The sequence below is a fragment of the Lampris incognitus genome, chromosome 11, assembly GCF_029633865.1.
Source record: "Lampris incognitus isolate fLamInc1 chromosome 11, fLamInc1.hap2, whole genome shotgun sequence".
Lineage (NCBI taxonomy): Eukaryota > Metazoa > Chordata > Actinopteri > Lampriformes > Lampridae > Lampris > Lampris incognitus.
The window spans coordinates 7,913,696-7,933,101 of record NC_079221.1 but is presented as its reverse complement, the minus strand read 5'-3'; the positions used below and the strand labels follow the sequence as shown (position 1 = coordinate 7,933,101).

Here is a 19,406-nt window from a genome sequence, read left to right as displayed (position 1 = left end):
CCTTCTCCCAATATACCCAGCATCTCTCCTCCACACATGTCCAAACCATCTCAATCTTGTCTCTCTTGCTTTGTCTCCAAACCGACCAACCTGAACTCTCACTCTAATATACTCATTCCTAATCCTGTCCTTATTCGTCACTCCCAATGAAAATCTTAGCACCGTCAACTCTGCCACCTCCAGCTCCGCCCTCTGTCTTTTCGTCAGTGCCAGTCTCCAAACCATATAACATAGCTGGTCTCACAAACCATCTTGTAAATCTCCCCTTTAACTCTTGCTGGTACCCTTCTGTCACAAATCACTTCTGACACTCTTCTGCACCCACTCCACCCTGCCTGCACTCCCTGTTACTTTGGACAGTTGACCCCAAGTATTTAAACTCATGCCTTCGTTACCTCTACTCCTCGTAGTAGTCAGTGTAGAGGACTGGAAAATATTGGATTATAAAAACAGACACCCCTCTGTTTCATTTTTTTTTTATTTTCCTTTCTTAGTTTATGTTCATTTACTTACCAGATTCATTTTCACTATTCACTGATTAGATCTGCACATTGAGAGTCTAGTGTGGGTGCCATTACACAGTTAGTTAGAAAAACACCTTGTACTACCCTTTATTCATAATTGAGCTCTGACCCACTCTGCTGAGATGCAAAGATTACTCTCCGTTTTAACCCCATAGTTTGCTATACAAACTGCTGTGGAGTGTCTCTGTCCTGCTATTTAGCATTACTGAGCTCCCGAAAAACCTCTGTGCTGCTTTTGTCTCTCATGTGTGATTTTAGGAACCGTTTTAACTCAGCTAAAGTGAGATCATCCTTGTTGACCAACATATCTCTAAACGTGCCTGGTTTTATCATTTTCAGCACTGAGGGAATGATTTCTGATTCTGAAAACCCCTCTTTCAACCCCTTGTTGATTGGCTTGCAAACACTGCTGTAACTCACATCTGAACCTGAATCAGATTACACCACCATGTATTTTGAGCTCTGCGAGGCAACAGTGCTGCAACATATGTGAGGTACATATTCTGTAACTGATGGTTCAACAACACTCATCTCTGTCATTGCTGGGTGTGTCCAAGGCTGGTGTGTCGTCCCGGTTGACCTTCAGGCTCGCTATCATTTTGCAGATGTTAAGGAGATGAGACATTCATACCCTCATCTTCCAATTGTTTGCTCAGGTGCCATTTTCCTTTTGAGACCAGTAACATTTCGGGGGCTCGTCCGGGATAGGGTGTCTGCATTTGCCTTGCCAGGTCTATCTAATATCAAAGTGGAAATCGGCCAACTCATCAACCCAGCGATGCCCCGCAGCATTAAGTCTGGCTGAGCTAAACACATAGGTCAATGGATTGTTGTCGGTGTATATGGTAAAAGTTGGTGCATAGTATAAGTAGTCTCTGAACTTGTCGCAGATTGCCCACTTGAGCGCTAAAAACTCATATTTTCCTGAGCGCATATGGTAGTTGTGTTCTGCGGGGGTCAGAGTTCTCAATCCATATGCTATGACACGCAACTTGCCGCCCTGATGTTGGTAAAGGATTGCACCAAGACCTTCGTTGGAGTCATCAGTATGTAAGACAAACGGGAGGTCAAGTCTGGGTAGGCCAGTATTGGTGGATGAGTGAGCATGTTCACGAACCTTGACACTATGGCCTGATGTTCGGAAGTCCACTTGATAGGAGTTTTGGATGGAAGCTGCCCTTTTTCTCCCTTCTTTGCTGTACTCTTCCCTCTTAGATTTTGCTGCTGAGGCAGCCAACTGCTCTATGTCCCGCTTGACCACAGCGGAAGCAATGAGAGCAACTCTGATTTCCTTGTTTGACACGTTCATCACATTTGCATTTACTGTCAGTTTTGTCTGGAGGCCTAATGCTTGTGAGTGGCAGATTAACCTGGTTCTGTACTGTACCCTCAGCCAGCTTTGTCATCTTCTCAAGGTTCGTGGTTAGCACTGAAACCTGAGCTGTCAGTTCCGTTATAACGGTGCAATTTGTTTGAACTTTCCCTTCTACTTTCCTCTGAGGAAACTCAAAGCAGACTCCCTGTTTTCTTGTGTCTGTGATGCGCTAACTGTCAGAAGTTTAGATTCGGGTACCGTCCCTAAGCGCGCCTGTCTGTCTGTTTTTTCAGTAGCTGATTTAGTAACCTGCTCTAAAATAAAGTCATCAAGTCACAAAAAGGTCAACTATGTAAGGTTTAATGTCTCTCTTGACGTTACTGCTTTTGTCAATGAGACCCTGGTAGAGTGCGTGTAGAAAAACACCTTGTGCTAGCCTTTTGTCATAATTGAGATGCAAAGAGTACTCTCTGTTAAAAACCCCTGGTGGCAAATGGTACCTGTATTGATATACTAGATGACTGACATAAAGAAGAGACAGTGTAGATGCCAAGAAGGAAAGCTTGTGTAGATGCCAACCCTAAAAAAAAAAGGGGGGGTGTAGAGGACTGGAAAATATTGGGTTATAAAAACAGACACCCTTCTATTTCATTTTTTATTTTCCTTTCAAAATGTATGTTTATTTATTTACCAGATTCATTTTCACTATTCACTGATTAGATCTGCGGAGTCGTTTCGGTGCCATTGCGCAGTTAGTCCTGTATATAGCGGACTACGCCCACAAATTGAATGTCTCTGGTTCTGGTTAAGTAGGTAGGAAACGTGAGAGATTACCAGAATATTCTACACATCTGCATATGTCGTATTTACATTCGCTTGCTCGGGTTTGTAAACGGTGAAACTCACTTATAATAATCGTTCACGTGTTGTCCAATGCGTAGACTAATTCAGAAGTTATTGTAGTGAATGTAGAAACTGTTTAGTGAAGTGAATTGCAGCAAAAATTTGTTTATTCAGTGAGCTAATACACCAATTTCAGTATGCTAGCTAGCTAACAGTGTTACTAGCAAAGTATGCTAGTGTAAACTACTAATAAGACACGTTAGTCCCTAGCTAACGGGTCTGACCCTTTAGCCGAGCGGTTAGTGATGTCGCCTTGTGGTGCAGTACACCCCGTATCGAATCCCGCACCGGGCAAGAAAACAACCGCCTGGTGCGGGATTCGATTCGACTAACGTGTCTTATTAGTAGTTTACACTAGGAAAGCCATTATGTGGCAGAATGGTTTAGCTGTAGTTGTAAGTAGTAGAAATAGGATGTTGATGGGGCATCTGGGTAGCGTGGTGGTCTATTCCGGGTCTAACACAGGGATCCCGGTTTTAATCCCCGTGTTGTTTTAATCCCCGTGTTGCCTCCGGCTTGGTCGGCTGTCCCTACAGACACAATTGGCCGTTCATGCGGGCAGGAAGCCGGATGTGGGTATGTGTCCTGGTCGCTGCACTAGCACCTCCTCTGGTCGGTTGGGGCGCCTGTTCGGGGTGGGGGGTGGGGGGGGGGGTTAGCGTGATCCTACCACGCGTTATGTCCCCCGCTGGCGCAACTCCGCACTGTCAGGTGAAAAGAAGCGGCTGGTGACTCCACATGTATGGGAGGAGGCATGTGGTAGTCTGCAGCCCTCCCCGGATCGGCAGAGGGGGTGGAGCAGCGACCGGAAAGGCTCGGAAGAGCGGGGTAATTGGCCGGATACAATTGGGGAGAAAAAACCGGACCCCCCCCCCCCCCCCAAAAAAAATAATAGAATGTTGAGTGTTTTGGAACCATTATTTTGCTCATTGGTGCACAGCTAGCTGAACTCTGTTTCCTCGGCGGTCGGCACCAAGTGGCATGTGGCCAGCAGAGGTACAACATACATGGCATGAATTTAATCGCGTTTAGCTCAGCAAGAGACGTATGAAGTATGAGGCTGCTAATGTGTATGTGTGTGGTTAATTCTTACTATGTTTATGTGTGATTAATTTCTAATGCGTTTGTGTGTTCATTTAAGTAACTGTCATGATAATGGAGAGACAAATGGCTACTGATGTCCATCCATCCATCCATCATCCAACCGCTTATCCTGCTCTCAGGGTTGCGGGGGATGCTGGAGCCTATCCCAGCAGTCATTGGGCAGCAGGCGGGCAGACACCCTGGACAGGCCGCCTGGCCATCACAGGGCATAGAAGCTAGTGTAACCGAGCGTATTTCCGCCTGCTGCGGGATTCGAACCAGGGTTGTACTGCACCACGAGGTGACATCGCTCACCGCTCGACCGAAGGAGCTACTAATGTTTTACACGTTATATTTGTTTATTTCCAATACGTTTAAGTTTGACAATTTAAGATTATTTTTACTGATTAATAGACCTCTGTCATTAATACTTACCCGTCATATTTGATTTTACCTGTTTGATTAAAGCCAGAACGTTCTACACATCTGCATGGCGGACTTCCATTTGTTTGCTCAGGTGCCACTTTCCTTTTGAGACTGGTACCAATTGCTATCTCCCCCCTCCCCCGCCCTTACCACAAGTAGTCAGACACCTAGTGTGCACATCAGTGCTGATGCATTACGCGTGTTTGCAAATGCGCCGACTGTTACCGTAATGTACCGGAGCTTTACATGACATGGATGATGTCTTCAAACTCCTCTCCGTCTCATCACTTGACAATGGATAAGCCTCCCAGGCAGCAGGGAGACGAGAGCGATTCGGTGCGATTCCCTGGAAGAGGTGACGTTTTGTCAAAGGAAGCCTTGATGCCCGGGGAGCGGTGTAATGGATGGTGGCATCACGGGCCCATCTGATATGGGGATTATTGCTGCTGTTTTCCCCCCATCGGGACTCGAGCCCCTCCCGTCTGCCAGTTAATTATGTTTCCAGTCGGTTGGTATGTAGTGGTGGGACCATGGGAGCAGCGGCTCTCGGCTTTGATGCGGATAGCCCTTCCAAGCCCCCCCCCCACCCCCACACCCCTACTATGTTACCTAATTAGCCAAAGAGAAGCAGGGTGGTAGTGCGCGGGGGGGGGGGGGGGACCGTGGCCGAAGTGAAAAAGGCTGAACTGTAGCCTGGAGTGTTTTGGCTGCCGGCGGATGACCGTAAAGAGCCCTCGTCTTCTAGTGTTGAGTGGTTTTTTGTTTTTGTTGTTGTTTTTTGTTTTTCTTTCAACTGCATACCCACTGATTTATCCTGCCGACCAGTGGCCATTCAGATAGGATGAGAGAGAAACTAGAACCGCTAAGCCGAAACCAGTGATGTAGCCAGTACATATAAATACATATCTGTGCATATTTATACATATATATATATATATATATATATATATATACATAGTTTATTTATTTATTTATAGTGATATTTCTTCGGCGCTGCATTGTGTGTATTCCAGCCGTTGCTGCAGAAAACTGTCTTTGTGTGATGTCTATTCTCACACCGGATTCAATCAGATAGCGCCATCTCTTTCTGTCGGAAAAAAAAAAATCATAAGGAAGTTCACACTCTCTGGCTCCGGCAGAGGATTTTTTTTTTTTTCCAGAGGTCGTTTCTTTCCAGGCCGTAGCATGTCTGCTACGGCACAATAAAGCTTAGAGTCCAACTGAAAGAATATCCCAAGGTGAAGGAGTGAATAATTTATGTTGAGTAACATGTTCAACCCCTCTGGCGGTGTGCCCACTGGTAATTGGGACAACACTATTCTCTGTTTATTTTTGCTGGATCCTGCTTGTTGCTATGCTACCATAGGGGAACTCGAGCGAGCCCTGGAAGTGTTTGTAATGGAGGACAGAAAAGCATGCGTTCTTCATTTCTGACCCGCACTGTCGACCTTAAACCCCCCCCCCACCCCAGACCCCCCCCCCCGACTTTTTCTTTCCTCTTCGTGTAGTCTAGACAAAATCTCGCAGTTTACGTCCCACAGGTGGGCCAGGAAGTGGTTGATTCATTGTCGGCTCGCAGTGTGCGTTTTTGAATCGGGTTTGGCAGCCGGCTCATAATCTCGATAGTTTATCGTTGTTTTTGAAATGTTATCTAAACCCTGGATGGGACTCGTGTGTAGCTGCGTTGCAGATTCATGCTTTTCACCTGCATATTTTTGCTTCCCGTCCCACTGCTAATGGGAATATATGGGCCATCAGAAAATGAACTATATATAATTCTCAGAAGTGCCGAGCCTGAGGGTGAAAACTTGATGGATTTAATAAAAAAAAAAAAAAAAAAAAACTAAACAGCATTTAGGTTCGTCTAGCTCTCTCCAGATAGAAACAGACCCAGCTGACATGTTAACGTGGTGGCTATGAAGCAGTTTTATTTTATTCTATTCTCATTTTTGATAGTAGTCTTAAACAGAAAGTCGGTTCAGCCTCTGTGAGGCGAATTAGCCCCGTGCTCTCTGTAATTCACCAGCAGAACAAACCAGTAAGACCAGCATTTAACACCCCCGTCGCCTTATAAGACCCGCTTCCATCTAGATGGTTGGCTAGGTCACTAATGGGAGGTGCCATCCACTTCTAAGTGGAAGCCAAATGGATACAGATGCTGGCATTAGGCCAGAGGAAAGAGGCTGGAAATACTGAGCGCTGGTGCTAGAGATGGATTGGCAGGTTAAGTGACCGAGTCAGTGACAAAGTAAGAGCATGGACTCATGCAACAATGGGAGGAACAAGAGGAAGCACATACTAATAGAGGTTATAGGACTGGGTCATTGTGGGTGTGTGTGTGTGTTTGTGTGTGTGTGTGTGTGTGCACATGCATGCTCGTATATTTGTGTGTGCATGCACCTTTGTGTTTAAGTGCATTGGCATTGCTATCCCCATGCAACCACTGTATTAAGGCAGAGCCCTGCTGTGTTCGGTGGTTACATCTATTTCTATTGGAGTATGATGGATTTGTCATTTGTCAAAATGATATAAAAGCCTGCTGAGACATATTCTTATGCAAATGTACCTATTACATATTATCTCTCAGGACCTGGGCGTAATTAACAATCTCACAATTCCCTGCCTTTTTTTTTTTTTTTTTTTTTTAATCTTTCAGAGTGAGCCCAGCCTTCCTTCGTACCTCCTCCGCTTAGGTGGGCTAAGATGAGTATAACCAGTGACGAAGTGAACTTCCTGGTCTACAGATACCTTCAAGAATCAGGTATGTCTGAATGACTAGAAGATCTGTCGAGCAGACCGGCGCCGCCCTCTGCCAGAAATATTTCTGTTTGGCTTTTACACATAACCTGGCAGGATTTTCACATGGCTTCCATTTGTGTTGTTTGGTTGTCCAAGGTATCAACGCGTTTTTTTTTTCCGGTCTCAAAAAGCTGGCATTACTTTTACACGGTATTTTTTCCACAAAAAAAAAAAAAAAAAAATAGCAAATTGGGTCAGAAATATCGCACGGTAAATATTGCAAAGGATCTGACTTGAAAAGACTACCTCGCCGGACTCGGAGCCCTCCCTTCTCGGCAGTAGTCAAAATATTTTAGCATCAATTAGTAGGACGATTTGAGAGGGCTCCGGTAGCATTGTGTTAAAATCCTGTAAAAATAGGGCTGATCCAGCTCCCCAGGCTTCACGTTTTTATGCGACTGCACATTAATGTCATTTGCCATTTGGTATACGGTAGGCTTTGGTGCACAGAAGGTTTTGTAATATAAGCTGTTGGAAATAACCGGGCTATTCACCCCTGTCATTGTGAATGTCCCCCATGCCTGCAGAGTATTGCTTTCCTCCCTTATGTAGGCCCAATCGGTGCCAACGTGCCATTCAGTGCTAACCTGTATTTCAGGCTTCACATGAATTCTTGAGTTCTTGGCTCCTCCACGCAGTTGCTCGGCACTGGGTCCGTCTTTGAAACTGCCGGGCTGGAATTGAGCTACGTCTGAGATGTCAGCCTGGAAATGCGGCACGCTTTTATTGAATTGCTCAAATGTCATATTTGTTACTCTGTGTGGTCTGATGTTCCGCATTCAACATCAGCATCGATTGGATCAGCTCGAGCCTCGCCCCCGAATATATTCGTGGCGTGTTTGTGTACATTTTGTACGTGGCCCTCTCCAGTTAATTAATTTGAATGGGTTTTTTGTTTTCAGGTTTCTCCCACTCAGCATTCACCTTTGGCATCGAGAGCCACATAAGCCAGTCCAACATCAATGGAACACTAGTGCCCCCTGCTGCCCTCATCTCCATCCTTCAGAAGGGACTTCAGTATGTGGAGGCAGAGATCAGCATCAACGAGGTGAGGAGAGAGACTCTGTGGCCCCGGGCCGCCGGAGCTCTCGGCTAATTCAGATGCAGCACTGCGTGACACACACACAACACAAAAAAAAAAGCCGCCGCTGTCAGAATATTCACAACACCGACCTCTGCTTCTGTCAGGTTTACCGAAAGCGACTTTTGTCATTTGTGAACATGATGACTTGTTCGCCGGGCCGTAGTTCCAAGCGCACAGATATCGTTTTGTTACTCCACGGAAGTTTTTGCCAAGGATACGACGCCGCTGGCGTTCGCCTGCCACATGCACACCGACGTTCTGCTGTCAAAAGATGTCGACTGCCACAAATTTGGTTGTGTACTTTTGCTGGAATGGACCCTCGGATCAGATTTAATGCTACAGTCGACAAACGGCTTTATTGTGATCAATATTTTTTGCAGTGTAGCGATATGAATATGGGTGGTGGTGTGGTGGGGAGGGATAACAGTAGACGTAACAATGACCAATGGCAAACTATCAGTTACAGGTCACAGGTAATCACCGATATGCTAACTGTAATTATATGACCGGCTTAAAATCACATCTGTGTTAACGAATCGAGTTTTTGATCGATAACCGACTGACCGCTGTTGGCCCGGCAGGATGGCACCGTTTTCGACGGGCGGCCGATCGAATCGCTGTCCCTCATCGACGCCGTGATGCCAGACGTGGTGCAGACGCGGCAGCAGGCCTTCCGCGACAAGCTGGCCCAGCAGCAAGCCGCCTGTGGCGCAGGGGCGTCCGCCTCGGGCAACCAGTCCATCACACCAAAGAACGAAGAGACCACCGTCAACGGGGAGGAGAACGGCACTCACATCATGAGTAAGTCGAATTTGCCCTCATGGACGAACGAGATAGGTTGAGTTGGGAGTGTACTGACCGTGTGCTATCAGTCCCGTGTCGGTAAGACAAGGAGGCAGTCAGGTGAAAAATGGGTTTTGGATGCAGGAGGTGTGCATCCTCACGTGAGGGTGGAGGTAACAGACTCGCCTCATGGCCGTACAGGCGGAATCGGTAAAGGACATTTTGTTGTGTGCATGACTCGTGAAAGCAGAGCAGGAATCTGATTATTTTATCAGCCTGGCTTTAAGGGAAGTGTTAGAAGACCCCCCCCCCCATTTTCTCCACAATTGTATCCGGCCAATTGCCCCGCTCTACCGAGCCGTCCTGCTCTCTGCTCCACCCCCTCTGCTGATCGGGGGAGGGCTACAGACTACCACATGGCTCGAGGCATGTGGTAGTCTGCAGCCGCTTCTTTTCACCTGACAGTGAGGGGGGGTTTCACCAGGGGGACGTAGCGCGTGGGGGGATCACGCTATTCCCTCCCCGGTTCCCCCTCCCAACCAGAGGAGGCGCTAGTGCGGCGACCAGGACACACAGCCACATCCGGCTTCCCACCCACCGACACGGCCAGTCGTGTCTGTAGAGACGTTCGACCGAGCCAGGGGTAACGCGGGGGTTCGAACCGGCGATCCCAGAGAAGATTTTTAGCTAACATTTATTTCCAGCCCTTCTTTAAGCAACACATGGCAGTGTTGGAACTTTGTTTTATCAGATCTCTGCCACGTCAATCAAACCCCCCTCGGGATTTGTCCAGTCATTTGATAATTCATCGCCGGTCTTTACACCTGTTTTGGTCCCAAATTTTTCTTACTCCTCATACTGGGAATCGGACCATCTACATAGCGTGCACAAGGCTCAGCGTTTTCGGTTTTTATTTTACAAAGCCGCCCAGCACGCCGAGTTCGGCCACAAGAGGACACTGTCGCATAACCTCACACGAACAGGAACGACTTTCGGATCCGTGGAAACATAAAATCCGGGTGAAAATCGGTTTAAACCGATGTGCTCCTTTTAAAAAAAATTTTCAAAAAAATCTGAGTATTTTTCAGTGAACGTCGAAAGCCGAAAACGCCGAGCCTTGAGCGTGCAACTCCGCACGAAGAGGTTCTTGTACCCTCCGCTACGCTTGTACGGGCACATTATGAAAGAGCGATGACTGAATAAAAGGCGTGTAACTCCTGAGTTCTCGGTGACCCGCTGCTGCGGGCGGAGGAATGTAGTTTCTGAATCGGAAAGTAAGCAGCGGCCGTCTGGCCTCACCGCCACGGCCTGCTTTCATTCGGCACTTTGGGTCACGCGCTGCGGCGAGAGAAACCGTGTCCACCGTTATGAAAGCCGTTTACACGTTGTAAAGCCCGCTCATAATGCGTGTGCACGGGCTGCGTTTATCGGCACGCGGGAGAGCGGTGGACACTGAAAGGCTTGGAGGGGCAGGGCTGCTCGTTTACAAATGTGTTTTGCCTGGTGTCGACGGCTGCATAGACTCGGCCGCCGTTCCCCCGATACATGTTGTAGCTCAGAATTGGGTTGGGGGTGGGGGAGTAACAAACAAGGGGACATTTCGTCCAGCTCCTCAACCCAGCCCTCGGATGCGAGCGTCATTTCGTGTCAAAGAGTGTGTTGGAATGGGTGCGAGGGCTCACCGCCGTGTGGCTTTCGCGGAGCGGGAGTTAATTAGCTGCCGGTTCGCTCGCTCTCTAAAGTTCAATGAGGGGAACTTGAGAGGCGCAGATTAGGTGAAGCCCGAGAACCCGGAAACGAGCGGATGTTTGTGTCAACAGATCCCTCGGGGAATTTAATTTGAGGTCGCGCGTCTGCGACGGGAAGCGATTGCTCGGTATACGAGTAGCGTTTCGGTGGGGGGGGGGTGCGAGGAGAGGTCTGTTTATCTGTCAGAGTCCTCCGGTGGGACTTTATTCCCCGTGACGCGCTGGCTCGGCTTTGACAATGACGCTTCTGAACTCCAGGCGAGTCAAGATTGGGCGGTGACAGAGAAAGTCCTTTTTTTTTTTTTAAATTTCTGATTTTTTTCCCTTTTTTCCCCCAATTTAGTGGCCAATCGATCCCTATTTTAATTCAAACACCCACCCTCGTATTGCATGCGTTCGCCAACTGCATCTCTCCGGTCGGCAGTCTCGAAGGAGACCGCCTCCCCACTTTCGTGACAAGGCGAATCCAAGCCGAACCACTGTTTTTCCGACACACACAGAGACGCATTCACATGACGAACCCAAGCCGACTCCGCCCCCCTCCCGAAGACAGCGTTGCCAATGATCGCTGCTTCATCGAGTCCGGCCATAGTCGGATCTGACGAGACCGGGGCGCGAACCCCCGTCCCCAGTGGGCAACTGCATCGACACAAAGCCGATGCTTAGACCGCTAAGAAAGTCCTTTTAAAGGCGCGCGCCGGTGAGAAATAAATGGATCTATTTGGAAAACGTCTTCTCCGCCATTTTTATTTCACCGCTCGAATTTAACCACGTCATTTCTCAGGGCAAAAATACACATTCGGCACGTATGGAAGTAATGGGATATGTGTTGTGTAGGGGCGTCCGGGTGGCACACCGGTCTATTCCGTTGCCTACCGACGCAGGAATTGGCGGTTCGAATCCCCGTGTTCCCTCCGGCTCGGTCGGGCATCCCTCCAGACGCAATTGGCCGTGTCTGCGAGTGGGAAGTCCGGATGCGGGTGTGTGTCCCAGTCGCCGCGCTAGCGCCTCCTCTGGTCTGTCGGGGCACCTGTTCAGGGGGGGAGGGGGTAACTGGGGGGAATGGCGTGGTCCTCCCACGCGCTACATCCCCCCTGGCGAAACTCCTCACTGTCAGGTGAAAAGAAGCAGCTGGCGACTCCACGTGTATCGCAGGAGGCATGTGGTAGTCTGCAGCCCTCCCCGGATCGGCAGAGGGGGTGGAGCAGTGACCGGAACGACTCGGAAGAGTGGGGTAATTGGCCAGGTACAATTGGGGAGAAAAAGGGGGGGGTGTAAATAAATAAAATAAAATTAGGATTAAGTTAAGGTAGGGGTTAAGGTCCGGCATGTAGTTCTGATGGTTAAGGTCAGGGTTAAGGGGGAGGGAATGAATGTAGTCCATGAGGGGTCCTCACAAAGGTAGAAGTATAAGTGTGTGTGTGTGTGTTTGAGAATTTTAATTAATTTATGTGTTGTGTATGATTACTCTTCAGATCATCATAACGAGCCCATGAAGATGGAGGTGGACGTGGAGATACCAGCCAGCAAGGCCACGGTTCTCAGAGGCCATGAATCTGAGGTATTCATCTGTGCCTGGAACCCAGTCAGTGACCTGCTGGCCTCGGGGTAAGTCTATCTCCAGGCTGGAAGCGATCCTCATTCACCGTCATTCCATTTCTGCAAAGACTGGGCTCATCTCCAGCTTACACATTCAAACGTAGAACGTGTGAATTTTATTTATTTATTTGTTTTGTTGTTGCGTGTGAGCACCGGTGCCGTGCGTTCAAAGACACAGTGATCCTCAGACGTGACCGCTATTCGCTGCCTGGGAGTTCATGTTCCCAGTCCTGTACTGACCTCCTTCCTACCTTGGTGTTTTATTTTGGTCAGCTCGGGTGACTCCACGGCCAGGATCTGGAATCTAAACGAGAATAGTCACTCCAACTCAACCCAGCTGGTACTGCGCCACTGCATCCGAGAAGGCGGCCAGGACGTTCCCAGCAACAAAGATGTCACCTCACTAGACTGGAATGTACGGTTGTCTGTCTGTCTGTCTGTCTGTCTGTCTGTCTGTCTGTCTGTCTGTCTCTGAGTCTGTCTGTATCTCAGTGTTTCACATACATACATGTGTACATACACACATGCACACGTACATACGAGCACACACACATAAATACACGCACGTGCCGACTGAGGATTGTGCGATCAGCGTTGGTCCAATAACGGTTCTGTCGTCTTCCCTCCCCACAGAGTGATGGGACTCTCTTAGCAACTGGGTCATATGATGGATTTGCCAGGATATGGACAAAGGATGGTATGTCCTCTTTTACTGTGGCACAACACGGTCCCTGAGCCGGCGCCGTGTTGTGTCATTATTACGGTAAACGATAACCATCTGTGTGATGATGTTGCTGAACAATGTGGTCTAACGAGACGGGTCTGGGTCCTGTGCACTAGGAAACCTTGCAAGCACCTTGGGGCAGCACAAAGGGCCCATATTTGCACTGAAGTGGAACAAGAAGGGGAACTTTATCCTCAGTGCCGGCGTGGATAAGGTATTTCATTAATGACCTTGAGCACTCTGCTTGTCCTTGCTGTCGATGGCTGCCTTTAAGAGTAGCGATGGGTCGTTTGCGTAAATGAATGAGAAGAGTTCGACTCCCTTATAGGGACCGTATCCTCCCCCTCCCATCCTTAAGTACGTCGTCAACTATTCGGATACAGGCCTCTCTGTCGTGTGGGGTTCGAGTGCGTCGATGATAAAACACGGGTACCGGTGATTCTTGCAGGATTGGAGTATCTGTCTGCATCCTTCCTGGGCGATGCTGCAGAACGTGGACTAAAGCCCACTGGAGCGTTGAGCACCAAAGAAGAGAGAGCTGTTGTGGTCTCGCAAATACGTTTACTCCAGTTTTCTTGAGATGATGCACCCCACCCCCCCACCCCCCGTTATCTCAGGATAACCGTGTTTGTTTTCTCCGAGCCGGTGATGTAATTCACACCGTCACCGAGCACGCGGCTGCTCACGGCGGCTGTACGCCGGTACGCTCATTGCATACATTAACTCAGCTGACGATTCGGTTTTACGTCGTCTGCCGGTTCCCATCCTAACGTGTGATGCTGGGCTGCCTGCATGTGTGTGTGTGTGTGTGTGTGTGCGCGTGCACGTGAGATTTGATGGGGTGAAAGTTGATTGTTTGCACCTCGCCGTTCTTGCGCCATTCCTCTTCCTAAGTGGCAGACCCTAACGTGGATGTAATCCATCACAGAGGAGGCTTAAAGCTATTTCAGCCGCCGGCGGGGCTTCAGAGGGACGTAACTCAATCTTTGTACCCCTGAGACGTTGTTCGGCCCCGCTGACCGTAACCCGCGCCTGACAAATCGCGTCTTGTTGCGGGGACGCCGTGCGTCATCTCAAGAAAACAAAGATGGTCGCTATGCGATGACGGAAAGCTGAGTGCGTCGTCTGGAGAAAACTAAACGATGCACGTGTTAGTCGAGTCCAAGAACACGCACAGCAATGTAAAAACGTTTCTGCTAGCGGGAAGACGTAAACGTAGCAGACCACGGGGCGTCCGGGTAGCGTAGCGGTCTATTCTGTTGGCTTACCAACATGGGGATCGCCAGTTCGAGTCCCCGTGTTACCTCCGGCTCAGTCGGGCGTCCCTACAGACGCACTGGGCCGTGTCTACGGGTAGGGAGCCGGATGTGGGTGTGTGTCCTGGTCGCTGCACTGGCGCCTCCTGTGGTCGGTCGGGGGCGCCTGTTCGGGGGGGGGGCTGGGGGGAACGGCGTGATCCTCCCACGCGCTACCTCCCCCTGGCGAAACTCCTCACCGTCAGGTGAAAAGAAGCGGCTGGCGACTCCACATGTATGGGAGGAGGCATGTGGTAGTCCGCAGCCCTCCCCGGATCGGCAGAGGGGGCGGAGCAGCGGACTGGGACGACTCGGAAGAGCGGGGTAATTGGCCAGGTACAGTTTGGGGGGAGGGGAAGGGGGGGTGCCCATCACTATTAAAAAAAGCAACGTCTTTGACATTTTGTTCCTCCCACAGCTCGAGAAATGTTCATTATATTTTTAATAGACCCGATCCTTCGGGAATTTGACAGGAATGTGGTTTGTTTCTCTTTCTCAGACGACAATCATTTGGGACGCGCACACAGGAGAGGCCAAGCAGCAGTTCCCATTTCACTCGGGTACGTCCACAACACAAAAACGCTCAATTCTAGCTGGCGAACGGCACGCCAATATTACTCGCTTGGCGTGCCGTCGTCTTCGCTCACCCGTGAACACGGCGGCCCGTAATGATCTCGGATCTGTTTGGCCGCATATTTCACAGCCCCGGCGCTGGACGTGGATTGGCAGAACAACACGACTTTTGCCTCCTGCAGCACAGACATGTGCATCCATGTCTGTCGACTGGGCAGTGACCGGCCTCTCAAGACCTTCCAGGGCCACATGGTAAATAGTCCGTCCTGCGTTCTCCTTCTGTCCTCGTGTCACGTTGTCTACAGCCCAACTCATCATGTAGAGGTCACGTGAAAGGAAAATTGCGCTTTCATTCTGCAGTCATCCTCATTGCGGGCCACAGACACACACAGGTGTCTGTGGCCCGCAGGCTCTTTTCTCTGCAGTTAAATTACATCTATTTAACATAACGGTCTTGAAATTCGTGAAAAGAAATTGCTCCATTTTTGTGTTTGTAAGAATTGTAAGGAACAGCCGGCACTCGCAGGCGCACATGAACACAGACGTCCGTTGTGATTGTGTTTTTGTGTGTGTGTGTGTGTGTGTGTCCCAGAATGAAGTTAACGCCATTAAGTGGGATCCATCAGGGATGCTGCTTGCCTCCTGCTCAGATGACATGACCTTGAAGGTAAGACTCGTCTCAGATCCAACAGGAATAATGGTTTCATCGGTTTTGAGTCCGGGTCATATGGAGCAGCGCCTCCGCCTCAGTTCACAGCTCCTCTTGAGGGAGCGCAGTACCGTGTTGCACGCATACTACCGTCCACCCAGTTGTTGTGCGTAATGTGTTTGTTTCTGCTATCGTCTGACTGTACGGTTCGTGGTAATATGCGGAGTGTCTGTTGCTGTCCATGGATGTATTGTGCTGCAGAGGTTAACATGCTGCACCAAAAACAACTTCCCCCGGCCTCGGCCGTGTGGCTAGTGAACCATCTCTCCCTGTAACAGTGTCTGGGAGCAAATGGACATTATCGTTGTCCTTGTATTTATTTTTTCTGCAAATTTGTGGCTAGCATAGGGGTGTCCGGGTGGCATGGCGGTCTATTCCGTTGCCTACCAACACAGGGATCGGCGGTTTGAATCCCCGCGTTACCTCCGGCTTGTTCGGGCGTCCCTACAGACGCAATTGGCCGTGTCTGCGGGTGGGAAGCTGGATGTGGGTGTGTGTCCTGGTCGCTGCACTAGCGCCTCCTCTGGTTGGTTGGGGCGTCTGTTGGGGGGGGGGCAGCGTGATCCTCCCACGCACTATTTGAAAAGAAGCGGCCGGCGACTCCACATGTATCGGAGGAGGCATGTGGTAGTCTGCAGCCCTCCCCGGATCGGCAGAGGGGGCGGAGCAGCGACCAGGCCAGCCCACTTTAACCCCGGGTCTGAGTGTGAGGGGTACAATCTGTCTTAGGAGAGTATGAAATAGCCTAGCCTCAATAATACCCCGGGGTATAAACCGGACTACCCCATAATATACTCGGGGTATAAAACAGGCTAGCCCACTTTAAACCCCGGGTATAGTCGGGCCAGGGGGTATGTCTTGGGCTGTTACACCAGGACGGCTGAGAAGAATGGGGTAATTGGCCAGATACAACTGGGGATAAAAAAAAGGGGGGGGGGGGGTTGCGGCTAGCATAAACAGCTGTCTTTCATTTCAATGTCAGGAGGGTTCTTCCCACACACCCTCAGGGTGTCGTCACCCCACCTGTGCATTTTTCACATTATTGTACATGACTTCTCTTTTGTTTTATTTCATCATAGGCACAAATAAAGAACTAGGAAGTGAACTAACAGGAAGAGAAGGTGAGGGGTGACTCCTGTAACCCAATCCCATTTTGTGTTTTTCTTTCATCACGTCCAGATCTGGAGCATGAAGCAGGACTCCTGCGTCCATGACTTCCAGGCTCACAGCAAAGAGATTTACACCATCAAGTGGAGCCCAACAGGTCCCGGCACCAGTAACCCCAACTGCAACATAATGCTCGCCAGGTGGGAAATCACTCACACAGCCCCCGTACGACATGCGTCGAGACGGCCTCCCGTTTGTGTACTTGAAATAGGATAGTGTACACGTGACTGTAGGTATAGACACGTGTACATATACTGAATGCTTGGCATTAAGACAGATCATTTGTCCTTTAAATGTAATCCATCGTCACGGGGTGAAATTCGGACATAGTTATTTCGCACGATTTCGTTCTAAATGAATGATACTGAGAATCCACGATCAACAATTTCTCTCAAGATGAGGTCGGAAATTATTTGAGTTTTATTTGAACGGCAGTTTTGTTTTGATATTATATTTATTGTCAACCAGTTCAGTGTGATGAATCTTACTTCTTAAACAAACATGGTGCTTTTATATGTTAGATGTTGTGTAAAATTCCCTGGTTAATGTGATGTTTCCATATCACCCAGCTCAAGCATTTATGGATTTGTGTGTGTATTCAGTGGCATTTCTGGCCTCCTAGACGAGCTCTCCACCCCTCAAAACAGTGCCATCTTCAGGGGAAATGACCCTTTTGAATTTCACTATTATAAATGTGAAATAAATAAAAGTGCAACAGCACGGGTGCAAAAAAAAGGAGTCTTTAACATATTGTGTGCAGCTATAAATAATTAAAAAAAATGTGCTCTCACCCACTGTCCACATCTGGCCCCTACCCCACTGTCTCACTCACAACATAATAATTGATAATTTCTTATTCATTCATTTTATTTTTTATAATTTAAAATACAAATAGATTGAAAAGCCCCCAAAATATTTGGGGGGGGGGTGCTCCCCCACAGGTGGTGCTAGAAACGGCGCTGTGTGTGGTTGTCCCTGAAGGAAAACTCCTGTCCTTCCATGACATTCATAGCAAGCCAGAGTCGGGCAAAACCAGTCCCAGAGCTTGTAACTGTCAGTGGCCCGTAGCCTTCAACCCCCGACTGAGACGCGCACGTGTGTATAAATGTTCACGTTCAAACACCGAAGGCATTTTATTGCCCCCGCTGACATCCCGGCGTACGTGCATGTATTTCATGCCGGATATAGACCTGCCGTTATTGTCCAAGCTCGGTAATCTAAAGTAAATGTCACCGTCAAACCTGTGCCGCACATTTCAAATGAACTTCACTCCCACCCCTCCCATAAAAGCTCAATTTAAGCTGGTGCAAAGGGCAGCCTCTGAAGATTAGGGCTCCTCTATTAATACCTTTTTTGTGATGGAGATCTGTTAATGGAAGTCACCCCCCCCCCTCATTATCACGTCTTTTCGACACCGTCTGTCTCAGGGTGGCAGATGGGCAGGGTCTCGCTTTGAACATACTTCACACATACTTTGCTGTCAGGGTGTAATTTCAGTAAAGACCGTCTCTCCTAACTCAAATCCTTCCATCTTTCTTCCAATCTGTGAAACACTTCACATGGAGGATTTGCAATGAGTCCGGCGGTCAATTCTCTTGTAACCAACACATTGTAATGTCGGCGAAAACATGATCGTCGCCGATACTGTCCTTTTGTCCAGTTTGGGACCCTCTCTAAAATCCAGCCAAGCAGACTAGCCAGAAGGATGGATAAACAAGAAGAATGACGACACAGGCTCTCGAGGATGATAGAATATCGCTTGCTGTCATTCGTTATTGTGCGTCTGTTGGAGATAAACTTGAAGATATCAGCAGGTTAAAAGCCCTGATGTTTAAGGGTCTGTGATGCTGAATGTGTCGTGCTGGGAACATGAAACCGTTCAACTCTGTGTCCTTCGCCCACATCCCGCAGTGCCTCGTTCGATTCGACGGTGCGTCTGTGGGACGTGGAGAGAGGCATGTGCATTCACACGCTGACCAAGCACCAGGAACCGGTCTACAGCGTGGCCTTCAGCCCCGACGGCAGACATCTGGCCAGCGGCTCCTTTGACAAGTGTGTCCGCATCTGGAACACCACGGTAATCGTCGGACCGGGATTCACACCTTTGCATGTGACCATTGTGGTTTACGGTCATGTGGCGGACTTGTTTAATAATGACTGGTTGCTCTCTTGTTTCAGACGGGGGCCTTGGTACATAGCTACAGGGGGACTGGGGGTATTTTCGAGGTGTGCTGGAACAGCACTGGAGACAAAGTTGGTGCCAGTGCGTCAGACGGCTCGGTAAGCACCTTCGATGACTTTTATTCATTGTCAATTTATGGTTATGATCCAGGAAGGGCCGGTGTGGGTACCGCTCTTTGTTTCCAACCAAGCAGTTACACACCTAATTCGCTTCTGGTGTGCAAAGACGGTGGCATGAATTCACATTTGCAGCAGCCTCACCCAGTACTGTCCGTCCAGGTCTGCATTTAAGTTTGTGTCTTCGTTTGATGGCTGGGAGAGCTGGCGCTGGATCGGCTGAGAGAGCTTGGTCTGCTGCATCCTGTGGGCCCAGGGACCACGGTCCTGCCTGGAGCTGCGCCCAAGGAGTTAACACCAAGGGTGGTCTGGCAGGATGCAGAAGCGAGGCAGGTTAAGCTAACTGCTAGCCCATGCAGACCGGCAGTTCTGGCAG

The 19,406-nt window shown here is 49.1% G+C and overlaps 1 protein-coding gene across 1 annotated transcript in view; it reads left to right on the top strand.

Moving 5' to 3' along the window:
- The window catches only part of tbl1x (transducin beta like 1 X-linked), a 34,744-nt gene that overhangs the window by 13,333 nt on the left and 2,005 nt on the right, over nt 1-19,406 (top strand). The window contains exons 2-14 of the mRNA XM_056289117.1: nt 6,908-7,012; nt 7,953-8,098; nt 8,716-8,935; nt 12,141-12,273; nt 12,538-12,679; nt 12,898-12,961; nt 13,105-13,202; nt 14,783-14,843; nt 14,987-15,108; nt 15,449-15,523; nt 16,745-16,872; nt 18,644-18,809; nt 18,911-19,012. Coding sequence (XP_056145092.1) covers nt 6,955-7,012; nt 7,953-8,098; nt 8,716-8,935; nt 12,141-12,273; nt 12,538-12,679; nt 12,898-12,961; nt 13,105-13,202; nt 14,783-14,843; nt 14,987-15,108; nt 15,449-15,523; nt 16,745-16,872; nt 18,644-18,809; nt 18,911-19,012 — 1,515 coding nt within the window. The 5' untranslated portion in view covers nt 6,908-6,954. The remainder of the gene's footprint in view (nt 1-6,907; nt 7,013-7,952; nt 8,099-8,715; nt 8,936-12,140; nt 12,274-12,537; nt 12,680-12,897; nt 12,962-13,104; nt 13,203-14,782; nt 14,844-14,986; nt 15,109-15,448; nt 15,524-16,744; nt 16,873-18,643; nt 18,810-18,910; nt 19,013-19,406) is intronic.